At 44.9% G+C, this 19,063-nt stretch overlaps 1 protein-coding gene across 1 annotated transcript in view; it reads right to left on the bottom strand.

Annotated features, from left to right (window-relative positions):
- Positions 1 to 18,451, bottom strand: part of tmem178bb (transmembrane protein 178Bb) — a 69,000-nt gene extending 50,549 nt beyond the window's left edge. Inside the window, exons 1-2 of the mRNA XM_026146841.2 lie at positions 18,320 to 18,451; positions 17,380 to 18,070 (exon numbers count right to left, since the gene is read on the bottom strand). Of these exons, the coding sequence (XP_026002626.1) occupies positions 17,380 to 17,761 (382 nt within the window). The 5' untranslated portion in view covers positions 17,762 to 18,070; positions 18,320 to 18,451. The remainder of the gene's footprint in view (positions 1 to 17,379; positions 18,071 to 18,319) is intronic.
- Positions 18,452 to 19,063: the final 612 nt, after the last annotated feature.

Below are 19,063 nucleotides of genomic sequence, written 5' to 3'. Positions count from 1 at the left end.
TAAATTGCCTGGCTCTATATTATATTTGAAAGCATGTTTCAAGCTCACTGCATCATATTAAGGTTGAAAATTAAATCATCAAGATGTCATCTAGCAGGTGGGTATTAGGATGATTTCTACAAGCTCTCCGGGTCCATATGGATGCAGAACTGAGCTGCAGAACTCTAAAGTCTACTGAAGTCAACTTAAGTCTGAAATGCATTGCTTTCATTAACTGTTTTAAAAGCATTTGATTAGCCATTAGGAACACACAAGTTTCTGCTGGTTTAGATAAATGCATAACCACCTGAATAAACAAAGACATAGAACAAAAGCAAGTATACAGTAGAATCAAATAATGGAGTGAAGATGCAAGGGAAACAAAGCGGCACGTTGCGAGCCGGTAAGAAGACTGACCGTCATGCATGTGTGTGCATGCGCATTTTCTGTATCTGCTTAGAAGATCCCAGTAATGAAAAGGGTTATCTCCACCTGTCAGCACACGGGCCTCAGCCAATTACTCACAGAGAAATGGATGTCATTCAAATGTCAGAGTCATTCCAGTGGCACGTGTTGCCTGAGCTATGTGTCAGGGTGTTAATTAAATGCATCTCACAGGCTGCGTGGATCAAACCTGAGTTAAACACAACAAAAGCAAACACCTGCTGAAATGTGCAGGTGTGCCTGAACAACGGGAATTGAGAGAATTGGTGACCAGTGATGGACATTAGACCAACTGTAAAAACTGGATGCAGCTGTTCACACTAAACCCAAACATTAACCATCTTCACTCATGCAGCCATCCCACTGGCGCCAGCTGAAGGCTGCCAAGGTCGAAGCTGACTGCAACAACAAGATTCTCCATGATAACAGGATTGTTGTCAGAACTCTATTTATGGACACAACTGTATATGTTATGATTCTCAGTGATCCGAACCTTGTCTCTCGTTTTTTTACTGACATTTCTCTTGCTATAATGAACACCAAAATACTTTTGTTTGCTGTAATAGTTTCTTGTGTCCATACTGATCCTTAATCCACAAAGCTCTTCTAATGGAAGGAGCTGAGACAGCTGGAATAAATCCAAATCTTCTGCCATTTAATTCATATCAGTCAAACCAATCTTATCTCTAGTACAAGTGTTAATTAACAATTAATTAATTGCAAATTAACAGTTTGTGCTAAATTGTGTTTTTGTGTTTCATTGGTAGAAGGATAGTTGCTACGATTAGGTAAGTATGTACTCACACTCGTGGTTTTTCATCGTCACTGTACCGTGACAGCAGTGATGAAAAGTTAATATACTGTTAATACGGTGCAAGTGGTCAAACATGTATATCTATACACCACCGATCGAACGTTTGGACACACATTCTCACTTAATGGTTTTTCTTTATTTTTGCTACTTTCTACATTGTAGATACAAACTGAAGACATCAAATATATGAAGCAACAACCCTGCACTGTAAACATGTATAAGAAATTCCAGATTCATGTAAGCAACAAATGGCTATGCTAAATTAAGCTGTATTTACAAGTAAAATAATCACTTAGAAAGTTGGAAGCGTCGTTCGTGTCTGTATTGGAAGCCATGACATCTGCTTAATGAGCCTCCCTGCTCCTGAGAGTGCTGGCTATTCTCACACGGACCTCTTTCTGAAAAGCGCATTCAATGTTGATTTAAAGCTACAGATACAGAAAACCATAGGTTATACATGCAAGGTACCGAACATGAGCTGTGGGGTATTTGGGGGCTGAAATCTACATTCTGGGCACATGTGAACTAACCTTGATGATACTTAAAGTGGAGGAATATGAGGCGTTTAAAAAACTCATTATAAATGAAGCTTGATCAAACTTTCACTTCTCTTAATCTTCTCTAAGGAGCAGGCGTTTGTGTATTTGTTTAATGATTGTTGCTGATGCTCACTAATGAAGGTGCTGACACTTGTGTAGGAGCTTTAGCTGAACTCACCGCAGATTTACTTAGAAAGAGAAATAATTTTCATCTTTTTTGCAGGAGTCACCTGGCTTCTCTGCTCTGAGCAAACTGCCCAGAAAACCCCCATCCCGCCAGCAGTGACGCTGTCGTCGTGAGAACGGCATTTTTCTTTCCTCGTCTGTCGTCACCCGGAGCAGGAAGATTTGTTGTCTAACCTCCTGACGTTCAGAGAAACATTCATCCTGACCTGCTCTCATCAGCTCAGCTCAGCTCAGCCACCGGCTCAATCTGCCTGCATAACATCTGTCAAACAGTCAATGCGTGTTACCATGACAACACAAACTAGAGGGGGGGGGGCGTTCTTGGTTGGTACAAAGCACACGATAATGAGGCCCTTGTTTAGTCCCCCTTGTGTTAATCAGCAGTTGCAAATTAACAGTCTGTGGTTAGTGTGAGACGATGTTATGAGCAAACAGGGAGCACAAAGCTGATAACTATTGCCTTTCACTGAACACCCTGCCTGGATCCTGCTCCTGCACAATAATGCTCCCTTCATAGGACATAATTCTTGTGCTGTCCTGCAGTCCTGAGCAGTGAAAAGGACTTTCTTGTGTGGCGGGCAGCTGTGGCTACAGAGCTCCCTTCATCAGCTCTCCCTCCACACAGGCAGCAATTCTTCAGGGCAGGCAGAATAAGGGCCTGATTGATGTGGGCTCTTCCTAGAGGCCCACAGCACTCTGCTGACTTGATAAGCCATTGATTAAATGGGCAGAGGAAGATGAGGCTGGAGAGACACCGCGGGAGAGAGAGCTGCCTTCTAAAGAATGGAAATCTCCACTGATGTGAAATCAAACATGGTTTTTATGCTGAATGCTTCAGGAAGTCTAAGCAGTGCATCCCAGCTCGCTGTAAGTGCACTCTGTTTTGTGAGTTGTGTGGATTTGCTTTGCTTCTTTTATCTTGTATTTTATGTTTCAGCTGAACTGCACTGTTTCATTTGTTAGGGTGCATTTACACCACGCTGCATGCTAAAGTGCATGAGCGAGGTGGCCTAAAGATAAAAGTAACAACGTACAAAATGTAACTACTTTTTACATTGTAGACACAAACTGAAGAGATCACATATATGAATGAAGATATATGAAAGTATGTGGCAATGGAAAAACTGATAAATATTTTTTATATTTTAGATTCCTCAAAGTAGCCGCCCTTTGCTTTGTTGACAGCGCTGCAAACCCTCAGCCTTCCTCACTGAGCTTCATGATGTAGTCACCTGAAATGGTTTCACCTTATCAGGTAAATATGTTTAGAAAATTAGTTTCTTTCCTGGCACCCATTATTCTTGTTCATCTGTGGTTAAACACACACAACAAGCTCTGTATTGCTGGATGGAGCCTGTCGTGCCATGAGAACTGTCTACGCTCTGCCACACCCAGAGTCTCATCCTCCGCTCCATCTGAATTTGTCAAGTTACTCAAGTTCCGGTGGTCTATCATGACCTCGCTATGGTCTTTAGCAAAGACAGCTCTCTCCCTCCCTCCACATCGCCAATCCGGTCGTAAAGTCTGACGTCACTAGCCGTGTCTGGACCTAAACTCCGCTGCAGGTCCATATATCAAACGATCACTATGGCATTACTGAGAGTTGAAAAACTGTCTAAAGTCTTTCATCTTTAATAAAATGATCAGCGTTCTGCTCTACCAGGTGTAACAATTGAGTTTAACATCCAGGCATCCATGAAAACGGAATTTATGACATTTAACGGAGTTAGAAGTTAGCAGGGAGTTAGCTCGCTAGCTTCTATCTAAATACAATATAGCATGTCCTGACTGCGGGGTTTTGGAAACAAATTCAAACGTACAGCTCTGCTATCACTTCCAACATAAATGAAGACAGAAAACTAAACAGCAGTGACGTTTGTAGGGTTACTGAAGTTGGGCTAGCTGGTATATAATGATGTGCTACGTGACCGCTAGCGACACAGCTATGTTAGCATAATATAAACAAGCTAACTTTTTTCCACTTATAAAAGTTAACGTGAGTGTTCTCGGTGGTCAGGAACAAATGTAATTGCATGGCAGGATGCTGTAAAAGGACCAAACTTCAGCCAGGAGAACAACTGAGATAATCCATCCACAATACGAGGTTAGTCATTCATATACTGCTGCATGGGCTGGGCTGTAGTTACATCCTAAGGTTTTAAAAACTGAGCTTAAATAAATGATTAGCGGTAATAAAAGCCGAGGGAGGGCAACAGTGATCACTGACTGTTTTAGGAGCTTTTTGAGATTAAATAGAAGAAAATACATAACATTAAACATGTTAACAACACAAAAGCCATATTAAACACAGACTACTTTAGGCCCGGAAGTAGGATTCGTCACGTCATCACTTAATGACCGGATACCACTGTGGGATAGATCTGCTCCTTGGTGCTCTACTTCCCACTAGTCGCCTGTACAGCCTGGCCAAACCTAAAAGTGAGGCCATGGAGCGGCATAGCACAGACTCATTAGGAGCCGGAATAATCTATCCATCCACATCGCTGCCTGAGCTGCGTTTTTTTCTTCGTGAAGACGAATGATAAGTCTCTGTCTGTGCACACACTTTCAAGGATTAAACAAAATCACCATTAAGTATCCTCTTCCACAGCTGTGTTCCGCCTTTGAACTTCTCCAGGGGGCTACTATGTTCAGTAAGGTGGATTTAAGGAATGCTTAACATTTGGTCAGGATAAGGGAGGGAGACAGCTTTCAGTACTCACCTCGGACATTTCAAGTGCTTGGTCATGCCCTTCGGTCTCACCAACGCCCCAGCAGTTTTCAGGCATTGGTCAATGATGTATTGAAGGATTTCATTAACCACAGTGTTTTCATGTACCTAGACAACATTCAGATTTTTTCAAAGTCTTTGGAAGAACACAAGAATCATTCTTGCAGACCTGCCAGACCAATCTTGTTAGAGAACCAGATGTTCGTCTCTCATTTTTTGGGTTTATTGTGGAGCAAGGTCAGCTTCGGGCTGATCCGGCCAAGATTAAGGCCGTGGTGGAACGGCCGGAGCCCCAGACTCGGAAGCAACTGAAGGTTTCTTGGTTTCGCCAACTTCTACGGACGTTTTATTCCAGACTTTAGTGGAATTGCTCTGCCTCTGACATGCTTGACCTCTCCCAAGGTTTCATTTCAGTGGTTTCCAGCGCCACAACAGGATCGGGAGTTGTTGGCCATAAAGCTCACACGAGAGTCTGACTGGAGGGGACGGAACAGCCCCTTAATAACTTATCATGTACACATTGGTAAGTTGTCTTGGTAAGGTTATTATTAATACATGCATTCATTGGGATGTGTGCATTTTGCACAGTGCATCTTTCTATGCAGCCATTGTGTACGTTATGTCTTAGTGTACAAAGGTTGCTGTCCCACAGTACAGCTGCCCATGCTCTGTATGTATCCATACAGCGATGGTCTGTGGGAGAAACCATGAGGTCATCAAACATTAATGTTGGCTTTGTAACGACGGGGAAACAAACCACATCTTGATTCTTCCCCCTCATCACTCTCGCTTTCTCACCGTGTCCATCTACGCTGCCTGTGGTTATAGGAGTCACACTGGATGAGTAAGTCTCCCAGCCGATCAGAGCTGCTGTCTGCTTCTGGACTCGCACGTTGTTAAAGGCAAAAGAGAAATCGGGTTTGTGTGCTGAGCTGCCGTCATCATTTGTATTGCATTTATATTCTCATTTTCCATGAAAAGACACAAAATGATCATAATATAATGGATCCATTTGACTGGATGTATTTGGAGTGATTTTCAGTTGCTTCTCTTATGCAGTAGTTTAATATAATGAGGCGAGAGAGCGAAAGCCTCCTAGTGGAGGATGGAGCCACTACCAATCGATCCCAGAAAAGGCTTACAAGCCGATTAGTAACGTACAGATCGCAGTTCACTGAAAAATAATGAAAATTAATAACTTTTTAACAGTTTTCATACCGTATTTACATTGTTTTTCATACTTATGTCAACTTTTACTGTCAAATCTTGTGAATAACAGCTGCATGGAGTCTTTTGGTGCTGCCTAGGGGGGTCATAGCAGTAGTCTTCCAACCTATCACAATTATTCAAAGTTTAAGGTTAACAGTTGGCAGAATGTAAGAAAGAGTCATTGCTCTGTTGTGTGTGTGAACTTCACAGGTTCCTTAATAAACATTATTCTGTAACCCAGTGGTTCCCAAACCTTTTTTGCTAGGCCCCCCTTTGTTTTACAAGAAAAATCTTCGCAGATACAGACAAAATACTGTTAATCTGACTATCTTCAGGTTTTACACGCTTACATTTACACAGGCAGTTACTGTCCCTCCATTTAGAAAGGCAGAGGCGTCACGGTGTGATTATTTTACGTGTAGTTGTTTTTTTCCTGTGTAATAATGTTCAGCATTGCTATCATTACCTTTTCAAAAAATGCCTCTCTGTGCAAAATGGGTTCAAAAACATAAACAGCTGTGGGATGCTGTTTGATTTGAAGAGCCCAGCGCTGCTCCCGACAGGGAAAACCAATCCTGCAGGGAGACCTACCTCGGCACTTGTGCAGGTGAAGCCAAAGGGAAGATTTGCTTCATTATATTTTCTAGTCTTTGGCTTAGAATGAAGTTGGTTTGGAAACATATTCAGCGATGCTTCATCTCCTGCTTTGCGTTTGTGTGGGAGCCCCGTCAAAAACCTGTCCATGATGCTAACAGTGTCCAAGCCTTCTTTTTTTTTCTTTTCATACCCCCCCCCCCCCCCTGCAATGGCTCTGCGCCCCCCCAGGGAGCGGGCCCCACACTGAACCTCTGCTGTAACCAGTTGTCTGGTGCTATGTGTTAATGCTCAGTATTCAGAAAAATGCAGAACAGATTTTGCTGTCCATGAATCTCATATTCTGAATATGATGAAAACCTGGATACACATATTCACAGAGAAACACTGGGTGTAATGGTTTGGCCCATAAATTCCCTTTTCTGTTTATTAAATAAATATTGATCTTTCCTTGTGAATTGAAACATGCTGAGTTAACTCCTGCTCTTTACTATTTTACAAAACTCTACTGGGATTTCTGTAACGCAGTCAAAGAGCTTCCTGTATTAGTAACAGAGAACATGTACACACAAAGCTCTTTAAAAGAGAAACAGAGTTAGTTTGTATCTGTCAAAATGAGTGAGGCAGCAGAAACCAGGTCACTCGCTTGAAGTCAAACCTTATGTTTAACCTTTGTGCGACAAAACTAGCAAGAGTCTCCTCACCTCACAGCCACTATAGACTCAACCCGACTCCATCTCTGAAATATTACAAAGAGACAGCAAAGGCATAAAGGAGCATTCAGTACACTGGCACTGCAGCTTCTGTCAAATCTCATTACATCTGTTCATCAGGATCATTCTCTGCTAAATAGCACAGAAACCTCAGATTAGCTTTGTAGCGCTGAAAGTCAAACCTCTCCTGGTGCCTGACTACAGTTCTGATAATTTGACATGTTTGTGTGACATTACTGCAGAGTGACACACAAAATAAAGGGTTACCTTATACTGCTCAGGGAAATATTTTTGTCTATGTTTCATTACTCTTGGGGTGTGATGGCTGCACCTAACATGAAGTGAGTGAGTTTGCTCAGCCTGTCTTCAGTCTGTGGGTGCACTAATGAGCACAGAGTGCAGCCACATGTGAATAATTTAACTGTTTCCAGGAGGATGAGAGAACTCCTGGCTGTGTTTCCGTGGCCACAAGAAAACATGTTTCACATAAATAAGCTAAATAAAACCTGGATTCTTAAAACGATGGAGGCTATAATAACCTGACACACAGACACGCGTATGGCCTGGTTACGACCCGGTTTAAATGAGGCAGAAGCTGAATCTGAGACCACCGTTTGTCATCTGCTTGGATATTTTTTACAGTAGTATCATCAAGAACTGATACTGATCTAGTACTTCATTGGAAGGTAACACAATCAAAACCACTAAAATATATGTATTTGTCATGTCCACCTTCAGAAGGCTGCCTGAGGAAACCCAAACCAGCACTAAGCTCCTCACCTTTACTCACATGGCTACCTCTTTCCTGAATTAGTAAAAACAACGTTTTGCTTCCTGAGTTTAATCAAAAGAGGGCGTGTCACTCTAGTACTGGCCAATGACAGACCGGGGGGGGGGGGGGGGGGGGGGCCTTTCACTTTCTCATAACATTGAAGGTATGAGAATGGGTGGATGGATGGAGTACTTGTTGAAATGTTACCAGCGTCACTGACTTTCAGGTGTGCTCCTCTTTTATCTTCCTCTAATTGCAGAAATCATTTTGACGTTACAGTTTCAGTTTTTGACACCAAGCAGGTCTGTAATGTCAAGTTTAAATAGGTAACTTGTTGTTTTATTGTCATTAAAATTAGACCTCATAGACAGCTGTCCATCGTAAAAGTGCCACACCCACCTGCCAAACCCTCCATGTGTCTATCAAATGAGTAGTTCAGCCAGTTGGGCTCATTTACAGGGAACCTGTGAGATACCTTTAACCTCCCGTAGTATCTAATTTAACCCTCCCCGGGTCTCCTGGGGAATCGAGTAATCCAATCCGAGGCCTTTCCCTGCTGTTTCTGCTTGGACGGGACTGTGAATGTCTTTATGAGGAACTGAAAGGCCTTTTCCTCACAGGGTGACGGCAGATGGTACAGGAAACCTCACTCCCCCACCCCCACCACACTCTCTCTGTAATCCTCCCCTCCCTGTTCATCCTGTTCTCCACAGCCATCATTGGTTTTCTCTTTATTCTCATTTTCTGTCTCATACCAGTTTTTAGCTTATGTTTGTCCATTGTTGTTTTATCTGTCCCTTCCTTGGGACGGACACAGCAGCAGAGTGAGCTGCTTCCATAGCAGTACATCCCCAGCAGATCGCGCACCATGCCCATTCACTGTAACCAAGATCATACAACACATATTTGGATTATCAACATCACACACACACACACACACACACACACACACACACACACAGCATGTTTTCACATCCTTGTGGGGACATGTAGTTGACTGGTGTTGGCCAGAGGGGCCGATGGCGCGATATGGCAGCCTCGCTTCTGTCAGTCTGCCCCAGGGCAGCTGTGGCTACAACCGTAGCTGCCTCCACCAGTGTATGAATGTGAGAGTGAATGAATAGTGGCATTGTAAAGCGCTTTGGGTGCCTTGAAAAGCGCTATATAAATCCAATCCATTATTATTATTATTATTATTATTATAATACTTTCCCTAGCCGCTTACCCTAACCATCAAAAATAAATGCCTGACCCTAACCCACAACCTAAACCATAACCTAACTGTAACCCTGACACTAAAACCACATTTTGTACCTTTAAACTCGTGAGGACGGATTTTGTCCCCATAAGGGTTGTTGGTCCCCACAAGCATAGTAAATTTCCAATTGTTGGTCCCCACAAAGATATGTAAACACGTACACACACACACTCTTTTATGTGTGATACAGACTTACAGACTGTGTCATTCAGACTCCACCTGAATATGATTTGTGAGGTTTGTTGTAAAGAAATAATTTATAATCACTTGATAAGTCATCCTGTTGCTGTAGCCGTTGACCTCATACCTCATCTTCTCTGCCCTCTTTCCATAAATCTGCATAATGATGCAGTATGCTATTATGGAAGATACTGGAAAATGAGGAGATGAAGGGATGTTGCTGATCTGGCTAAACACTGAACGCTGGAGCAATATTAGAGCACATGCCAGAGAGATGAATGAGGACCAAAACATTAGTCTCAGATCTGTTAAGTTTGAAATTAAATGTGAAAGGGAATCAGATTTGACCGTGCAAAGTGATGGGCAGGTAATGATTCATGTCTTATATGTGTGTGTGTGTGTGTGTGTGTGTGTGTGTGTGTGTGTGTGTGTGTGTGTGTGTACACGCTCACTGGGAGCAGCTGGGTGACCCTTAGCACAAGTTTATGCACCAAAGCAAACACAGAGGAGACCTCATCAAAGGGCTGCTGGCGTTTCCATCTCTCGCCTGGTAATTGTGAAAAAACTTTAGATATTAGCACTATAAAATAACTTGAGCTCTTTGTTTTTTCCATATGCAGGAGAATATGGGGAGGCAAGCGCATATTAAAATATCCAGGTTCATATCTGGTTATTCAGCTAATTTACTGTTAGACCAACAACACAATGCTAGTTAATCTTCATAAATGTGGAGAAAGATTCTCCTAAAAGTCGATCATGAATTAACTGAGGTTAACCACATTTGTTGGAAAGCTCAGTTCAGTCAATAGAACCTCTCTGACAAAGTAAAGCAGGCTAAAAGATCTCATACAGCTACACATGATTTCATGCTTTAAAGAAAAAGCTGTAAAACAAAGTGACAGCTTTCAGTCTGGAAAGAGTTACAAAAACATTTCTAAGGCTCTGGGACTCCAGTGAACCAGGATGAGAGCCATTATCCACACATGAACCTTCCCAGGAGCGACCAGCCTACCAAAGGTACTCCAATGGTTTATCAACAACTCATCCAGGAGGTCACAGGAGAACCCAGAACAACATCTAAAAATGTCTCACTTGCCTGATTTACAGTCAGAGGTTGTGATTCAACGATAACAAAGAGCCTGGGCAAAATGGCATCTGTGGGAGAGTTCCAAGGAGAAAACCACTGTTGACCAAAGAGAACACAAAGACTCGTCTTGCATTTGCAAAAGATAAAAAAAAAACATGTTGATGATCCCCAGGACTTTTGAGAAAATATTCTGTAGATTCGTGAGGCAAAGGTTGAGCTTTGTGGAAGGTTTGAGTCCCGTTACATCTGCCTTCAAACTAACACCATTTCAGAAAAGGACATCAAACTAACAGTCGGACATGATGTGTGGTCGTGTGATCGTCTGGCACTGCTTTGCTGCTTCAGGGCCGGATGACTTGCTATAATTAATGGAGCCATGAATTCTGGTGTCTAACAGAACATCCTGAAGGCAAATGTCCAGCCATCAGTTTCTGCCCTGAAGCTCAAGAGGACTTGGGTTATGCAGCAGGTCCACCTCTGGATGACAACAAAAACCAACAGGAGATTTTTGAGTGGCCGAGTTTAAATTTCAAATGTAAATGATTGCGATACTTTGGAATGACCTTAAACAGCTCATCCATGATGGAAAACCATCAGTGTGGCTGAATTAAGACAATTTTGCAAAGCAGAGAGGGTCAAATGTCCCCCACGAGGAAGTGAAACTCATTGCTAGTTACTGCAACACTTGAGTTACAGTTGTTGCTGCCAAGGGTGGCACAGCCAGTTATTAGGTTGTATTGATGCACGCTCAGTCATCCAGGTAAGTAATCCCAAAAGGTGGATTCTGTCCATCTGGACGTTTTCAGTGGGAGAAACGTTTCCTCATCATCAGGTGACGTCTTCAGTCTCAGCTGACTGCAGGTTTCAACCTTATAATCAGGACATTTGAACAATGACTGAAACCAGCAGCACTGAATGAACACTGGGCTGGGAGGTCAGTTCCTTCATCATTAATATCCAAATTGTCGTGATGATTGATCAATAACCATGAGAGAGTTGGGGAATGGCTGCAATCACAGCATTATTAGATGGTGACAGATGGACCCTTAGGCCCCCTCCTCCATTCAGAGATGGTCTTTCCCTTTTCACATAAATGGCCTCCTTGACTCCGTGTCCAGGACGTGTACGTCCTCATCATTGAAAGAGTGATCAACAAACTGACCTCACAGCCCATTGTTCCTTCAGTGCTGCTGGTTTCAGTCATTGTGCAAATGTCCTGATTATAAGGTTGAAACCTGCAGTCAGCTGAGACTGAAGACGTCACCTGATGATGAGGAAACGTTTCTCCCACTGAAAACGTCCAGATGGACAGAATCCACCTTTTGGGAACTACTTACTAGGTTTAGGGGCAATTACTGTTTTTACATTTCGAATACTCATTTGTTAATATGATTTATGTTTTCTTATTTCTTAACATCACAAAAATGACATTTAAACAGGCATTTGTACACAGCCATAAAAGGCTGATGGGGTATTGGTGCCTGTCTGGTGTTCCCACTGAACTTTTATAGTTTGAACAGTAGTATTAGTAATACCAGTATCACTAAAAGAATTGGCAGCAATTGTATTTGTGGTGTAGTTGCAGCAGTAATTTGGTAAAATATGGTTCTAATAGGTTGCTGCTTGTAGGTGTCCAACGTGACATGAGGGACTGCAACATTCTGTGCTTCACGGAGACATGGCTGACCCCCACCATGCCGGACCAGGCCGTAACTCCGTCGGATTCATTCTTTGTGCTCCGCGCGGACAGAACGGCAGAGTCGAACAAAACCAAAGGTGGGGGAGTGTGTTTCATGGTAAACAGAAAGTGGTGTGATGCCAGGAGCATTTCTACTCTCTCCAGCGGCTGCTCGCCACATCTGGAGTTCCTGAGCATTAAGTGCCGCCCTTTCTATCTGCCCCGTGAGTTCACCTCAGTCATCGCCACGGCGGTCTACATCCCACCCCAAGCGGACACAGGTATGGCTTTGTCCGAATTACATGATGTGCTGAGCTCGCTTCAAAACAAGGACCCGGGCGCAGCCCTCATTGTAGCAGGAGACTTTAACAAAGCGAACCTCATACAAGTCATGCCAAACTTTTACCAGCATGTCTCGTGTCCAACGAGAGGGGATCGGATTTTGGATCACTGCTACACGCCATACAAGCAGGGCTACAAAGCTGTCTCACACCCGGCTTTTGGGAAGTCTGACCACAACGCCATCTTCCTCATCCCCCAGTATAAACAAAGCATACGGAGGGAAGACGTGACCACGAAGGAAGTAAAACGGTGGACTGCCCAATCAGAAGCTACGCTACAGGACGCACTCAACGACGTAGACTGGGACATGTTCAGAGCATGCGCAGTCGACATCAACGAGTTTACGGAAGTAGCAGTATGCTTCGTCAGTATGCTAGCGGAGGAGATTATCCCCACTGCGGGAGTCACCACATTCCCAAACCGTGGATGGACAGATCGATCCGCACTGCAGTAAACGCCAGGACCGCCTCCTACAACGCGGGTCTCGCCACTGGCGATATGAGCGCCTACAAAGCGGCCTCATACGGCGTGCGGCGCGCGGTGAGAGATGCCAAACGCCGGTACCGGGAACGTGTGGAGTCCCACTTCCACCAGGGCGACACACGGAGTATGTGGCACGGACTACGCACCATTACGGACTACAAAGCCAGGGACACTGCGCCGATCAACGCCGACTCTGCATTCACCAACGAGCTGAATCGGTTCTACGCCCGTTTCGAGGTTAGCCAGGCGGCTAATGCTATCTACCGCCTGACTACCGAGGACAGTGACGTCATCAGCGAGAGACCGGTGACCAGCATCGCGGAGCGTGACGTCCGAGCGGCACTGAGGAGAGTGAACACAAGGAAAGCGGCGGGGCCAGACGGCATCACCGGCCGTCTGCTGCGCTGCTGTGCTGACCAGCTAGCAGGTGTGTTCACTTACATCTTCAACGAGTCCCTGGCGAAGTCTGTGGTCCCCACATGCTTCAAAAGATCCACCATCATCCCTGTGCCCAAGAACAGCAAACCCTCATCCCTGAACGATTACCGGCCAGTTGCACTGACCTCGGTAGTAATGAAGGTGTTTGAGAGGCTGCTGAAGAACATCATCTCCTCCTCCATCCCAGACACCACAGATCCGCTGCAGTTCGCCTACAGATCCAACAGATCCACAGAGGACGCCATCGCCCACGTCCTACACACCACTCTCAGCCACGTGGACAAGAAACAGGGTAACTATGTGCGAATGCTGTTTGTTGATTACAGTTCAGCGTTTAACACAATAGTGCCCTGCAGACTGTTCACAAAGCTGAGGGATCTGGGACTTAACAGCCGTCTGTGTGCATGGGTGTTGGACTTCCTCACTGGCAGAACTCAGGTGGTGAGGGTGGGCAGTAGGGCTGGGCCATATTATACCGTTCACGGTAATACCGGTATAATGTTAGGCAACGATAGGAAAATGAAACGCGCATGCGCAGTGCCTTTGTTTTCATACGCACATGGCCGATTGTTGAGTGAAACAGATGAACCAGAATTGGTTTGTAAAAATGGTGCAACTTCCGTGATGTGGAACTGGTTTGGTGTTTGTCCGTCAGATACACAACAAAGCACATTTTTTTGCAGAACATGCAAGCGGCCGTCGTTATTGTCGTATTTGTCGGACTAAGATGCTCTTAAATCTGGGAGTAATCTGGGTCCTAAACTCCGTATGCTTCAGGTCAAACGAACACTGCAGCATCACTTAGAGTTAAAAACTGTCTAAATTCTTTCATCTTTAATAAAACGATCAGCATTGCTGCTTTACCAGGTGTAACTATAAAGTTTAACTTCCAGGCATCCATGAAAACAAAAGTTATTACATTTAACGGAGTTAGAAGTTAGCAGGAAGCTAGCGGAAGTTAGCTCGCTAGTTTCGCTAGTTACCTAAGCATGATATAGCATGTTCTGACGGAGAGATTTCTGAAAACATTCAAACGTACAGCTCTGCTATCACTTCCAACATAAATGAAGACAGGAAACTAAACAGCAGTGACGTTTGTAGGGTTACTGAAGTTGGGCTAGCTGGTATATAATGATGTGCTACGTGATCGCTAGCGACACAGCTATGTTAGCATAACATAAACAGTGAAGCTGGAGGACGAACACTAACACTTTTCCACTTATAAAAGTTAACGTGAAGGTTCTTCATGGTTAGAGACAAATGCAATCGCATGGCAGGATGCTGTAAACGGACCAAACTTCAGTCAGGAGAACAACTGAGATAATCCATCCATAATACGAGGTTAGTCATTAATATTATAGTAATGTTGTGGAGTTGTATTTTGTCTCGCATCAATTATATCGTCGGTTATATCGTTATCGCAAATTTTCAAATATATATCGTGATAAATATTTTTGGCCATATCGCCCTGCTCTAGTGGGCAGGTGCTTCTCCAACAGCATCACCATCAACACAGGAGCACCTCAGGGATGTGTCCTCTCGCCACTGCTCTACTCCCTCTACACTTCAGACTGTGTGGCCACCCATGGCTCCAACACCATTGTGAAGTTTGCTGACGACACAGTGGTGTTGGGTGCCATCTCCAACAACGATGAGACGGCCTACATGGATGAAGTGAAGAATCTGGCATCGTGGTGCCAGGACAACCACCTCCAGCTGAACGTCAGCAAGACCAAGGAGCTGGTGGTGGACTTCAGAAGGGGTCAGCACAGAGACTACAAGCCCATTATCATCAATGGAGCTCCAGTGGAGAGGGTGCAGTCCTTCAAGTATCTTGGTGTCCACATCTCCTCAGACCTGACATGGGCTGCCCACATTCAGGTCCAGACCAAAAAGGCTAGGCAGCGCCTGTATCACCTACGACAACTGAGGAAGTTCAGGGTCTCTCCAAAGATCCTCAGGATTTTCTATACAGGCGCTGTGGAGAGCATCCTCACACAGAACATGACATCGTGGTTTGGGAACAGCTGTGTGAAGGACCAAAAAGCTCTCCAGAGAGTGATCCGTACAGCAGAACGCTGCTGCAGGATTGCTCTCCCCCCGCTTCAGGACACCTACACCAGGAGATGCCGGACTAGAGCAGATACTGAAGGACCCGTCCCATCCTGGCAACAAACTGTTCCAACTTCTGCAATCTGGTAGAAGGTTCCTCATCTTCCGGGCAAGGACAGAGAGACTCAAGAGGAGCTTCTATCCCCAAGCCATCCGTGCCCTAAACACACACACCCGCCCGCTCACATCATCTATAATTGACTGAGTCAGGACTCTTCCAGACACTAAACCAAGGCACAATGTACATTTCAATTCCTTTAATTTTAAATATGTTTATATTGTCTATCCTGTAAAATAGTCAGATGTCTATTCATATTAATGTACAGAATTCACCTGCTTGCTGCTACTACTGCACATGCACAATGTATATACTATATATATATATATATATATATATATATATATATATATATATATATATATATATATATATATATATGTTCTTCCTCTACACCCCCCCCCCCCCCCCCAATTTTTGCACATGTCGAGGAGCGTGTCAGGCTACATTTCACTGTGTGTTATACTTGTATAACTATGCATGTGACAAATAATAAAGAACCTTGAACCTTGAACCTTGTCACTGCTGACTGTGTTGTTGTAAAGCAGCTGCATGTAGCTACAGGAGTTGTTAGATGATCACACAACTGTACATGCATCGTGCATGGATTTAAGTGTTTATGCCCACAGCTACGTCCTTATCGATCCATTACTGTGAGGTGACACTCAGAGGCATCATGGAGACAAACCACACATAGTTTTCCAAGCTGATGGAGATGGAACAGATCAGAGCTCTCTATGGAGGCATTCATCTGATCACTGAGAGCTCTGACTGTGGGCTGCCCATTACTGCAGATGGTAGGCCATCAAGGCCATTCAGGCATCGTCAAAGGAAGGCACAGCTGCAGCTCACACACACATATGCACATATCACCACACACACACACACACACACACACAGTCTTGTTCCATTTTTGACTCGAGCCAGTAACTTCCATCAGAAAGCTCATCCTCCTTGCCTTAACACGCAGCTCGCCTGTGAAGCACAGTCAGAGGCAGAAGGACGGACCTGGACTTTGAATATACAAATCATGGTGGGTGTTTGTTTAAATGCAGGAATTAACATTTGCATAAGCAGTACTAAAACGACCATGTCTCATATGGTCCTCATAGGTTTCGCCTGACTCTATTTTGATAGATAAGCTACACTTTATAATAGCAAACAAAGGTGACGTGACTCCATAGTGCAGCAGTTTACACATTCTTCTAACGAGCAAAAGATCCCAGGATCACAAACAAATCCCTCATATGTGAAGCTACGCTGTGTCAGTGAGGGAGTAACTTGGCTCCAGTTCCTGTTGATGAAGTAATGTGGACAGTACCACAGTCTGTACTGTCCTGATCATCTGCACATACTTGTTGTACTATAGCACAGTTAACATTTTTGATTTGCAATGCTGCATTACTCATTCACAGAGTGTCACATACTGCTCTTTAGCTCCTTCCTTAACAAGCAGCTCTTCCTGTTTCACGCTGAGTGCTTGGCGAGCCCGTGCACATCCTGAAACGATTATGTCATATTTTGCAGGAGCAGGTTCACACACACTGCTGCTCGGCGTCATCGTCAACATGCAAATAGCATGACAACAGGCCCTAACCCTGAGCCATGCCCGTGGAGCAACATGAGCTTCCAGAACAGGATGATTTATATTGTGCGATCATTGACCACAGAGCAGCCTGAATCCTTTCCTGCGACTCATGTTCCAGCACATCCATCGTGTTTCTGTCACTCTAACGTAGCGTCTGTGTCATTCTTGTCTTACCTTTCCGGATGCTCTCTTCGATTTCGTGGTCGAAGGCCAGCCGATGGCATTTCCTCCACAGCCCCATGTTGGTGGAGTTATACTGCCTACTACATTCATCTGCGGCGCTCATGGCGAACAGCTGCCGTCTGTTCCGGGCCAAAAGCAGCTTCTCTTGCCATCGGGACACGCTGCTCCGGCTGGCCCGCAGCGGTAGGCTGTTGTTGGGGATGTAGATGAAGCCCGGGTCCTTGCGGCGGCTGGAAAAGCTTCGGCACCGCTCCCTGTACCGTCTGGCGTCTGTCTCGTACCAGTGGTCGGAGCACATCGCCACGGCCAGCATGCCCAGGGCGCAAAGAGAAAGAGAGAGGCCGGCGTAGAGCAGTAACTTCCCCGCAGCCATGCTCGGTTCTGTCACAGCCGCATCAGCACCTCGACAGACGGACAGCTCCTCTGCGGCTTCCCCACCGCTTCAACTCACATCACCTCTGGAGAGCAGCGTCGGGACCATCCTCCGGGTGACCTTTATGTACAAACGGAAGGCGAACCTTTCCGGCGGCACAGTCTGCAGACAAATACGTTTAATCCCCGGACGCGGAGGTTTTCGGTGATAAAGTGCCCACGTCCGTCCTGCGTGCGCGGCGCTGCAGCACCTCGGCGGAGAGAAAAAGACGCTTATCTCATTTCAGCTCCCAGCCACGGATCCGTCTGTCTGATAGGGCGACACCATCAAGCACAAAACACATCAGCACGCCGCTAAGGGTTTAGTTAAACATGTAGTAGGCCATACGTGACACGAACCACTGCATAACCCACCCACTGACAGTAACGATGAACGAGGAAGAGTGCAAACATGCAACGAGTGATTTATACAGCCGTATTTACCGAATGTAAGGGTGCGATTGAAGGAGCACGAACATGCACCACCTATAACGTGCAGCTCATAGTTTAGAGAACCAACCTGATGTGTCCACAGAGCCCACGCAGCCGCAGCCCACCAGCCAGAGCACAGCGCAGGGGTATCAGCGCCACAGTCAGCATCCCCAGCACGTCTGAGGGGATGACGGCAGCTGCTACACATCAGGCCTGTGCGCTGACCAATCAGCACCCGTCTGTCTGGAGCAGCGCCGTCAGCTCACGGGCTACATGACTACAGCTGCCCGCGTGAAATCTCCAGTCAGGTTTGATTTTTGATTCGGATTCAACTTTATTGTCATTACAGTTTGAATCTAATCACACGTGCAAGAGCAGTAAGAGCAATAGGAGCAGATTATATACCAATACGGGTAGGAATAAAGGTGGGAATATGAACAGATTATGTACAAATAAGTTAAGTATACAGATGTTTATATTGCTATACAGACGGGCAGATTTACAGGTATTGTATGAACAAATATACAGATGTGCTACAGATGTATCGATCTGTGGTAACCAGATCTACAGAGTGCTGCACTGACATTCACTTAAACGGAAAAATCCAACGAAGCAGCGATGGAGGCGGAGTGGATTCCTCACAGTGTTAGAACATTGTGCTTGAAACACTGAAAGCTGAGCCGTTCCCTTCAAACTAATGGTGGGGGGGGGCAAAACAGGAATTTCTGCTGTGAAGTTTCCAAATGTGATCATGTGAAATAGGTTTTCAGTTGTTTCTAGTGTTTTGCCTCAATAAGTGCTTCCTGCAGGAATACAACATATGTTTGACACA

The sequence above is a fragment of the Astatotilapia calliptera genome, chromosome 17, assembly GCF_964374335.1.
Source record: "Astatotilapia calliptera chromosome 17, fAstCal68.1, whole genome shotgun sequence".
NCBI lineage: Eukaryota > Metazoa > Chordata > Actinopteri > Cichliformes > Cichlidae > Astatotilapia > Astatotilapia calliptera.
The sequence above is the reverse complement of the archived record's forward strand: the minus strand, read 5'-3'. Positions and strand labels throughout refer to the sequence as shown.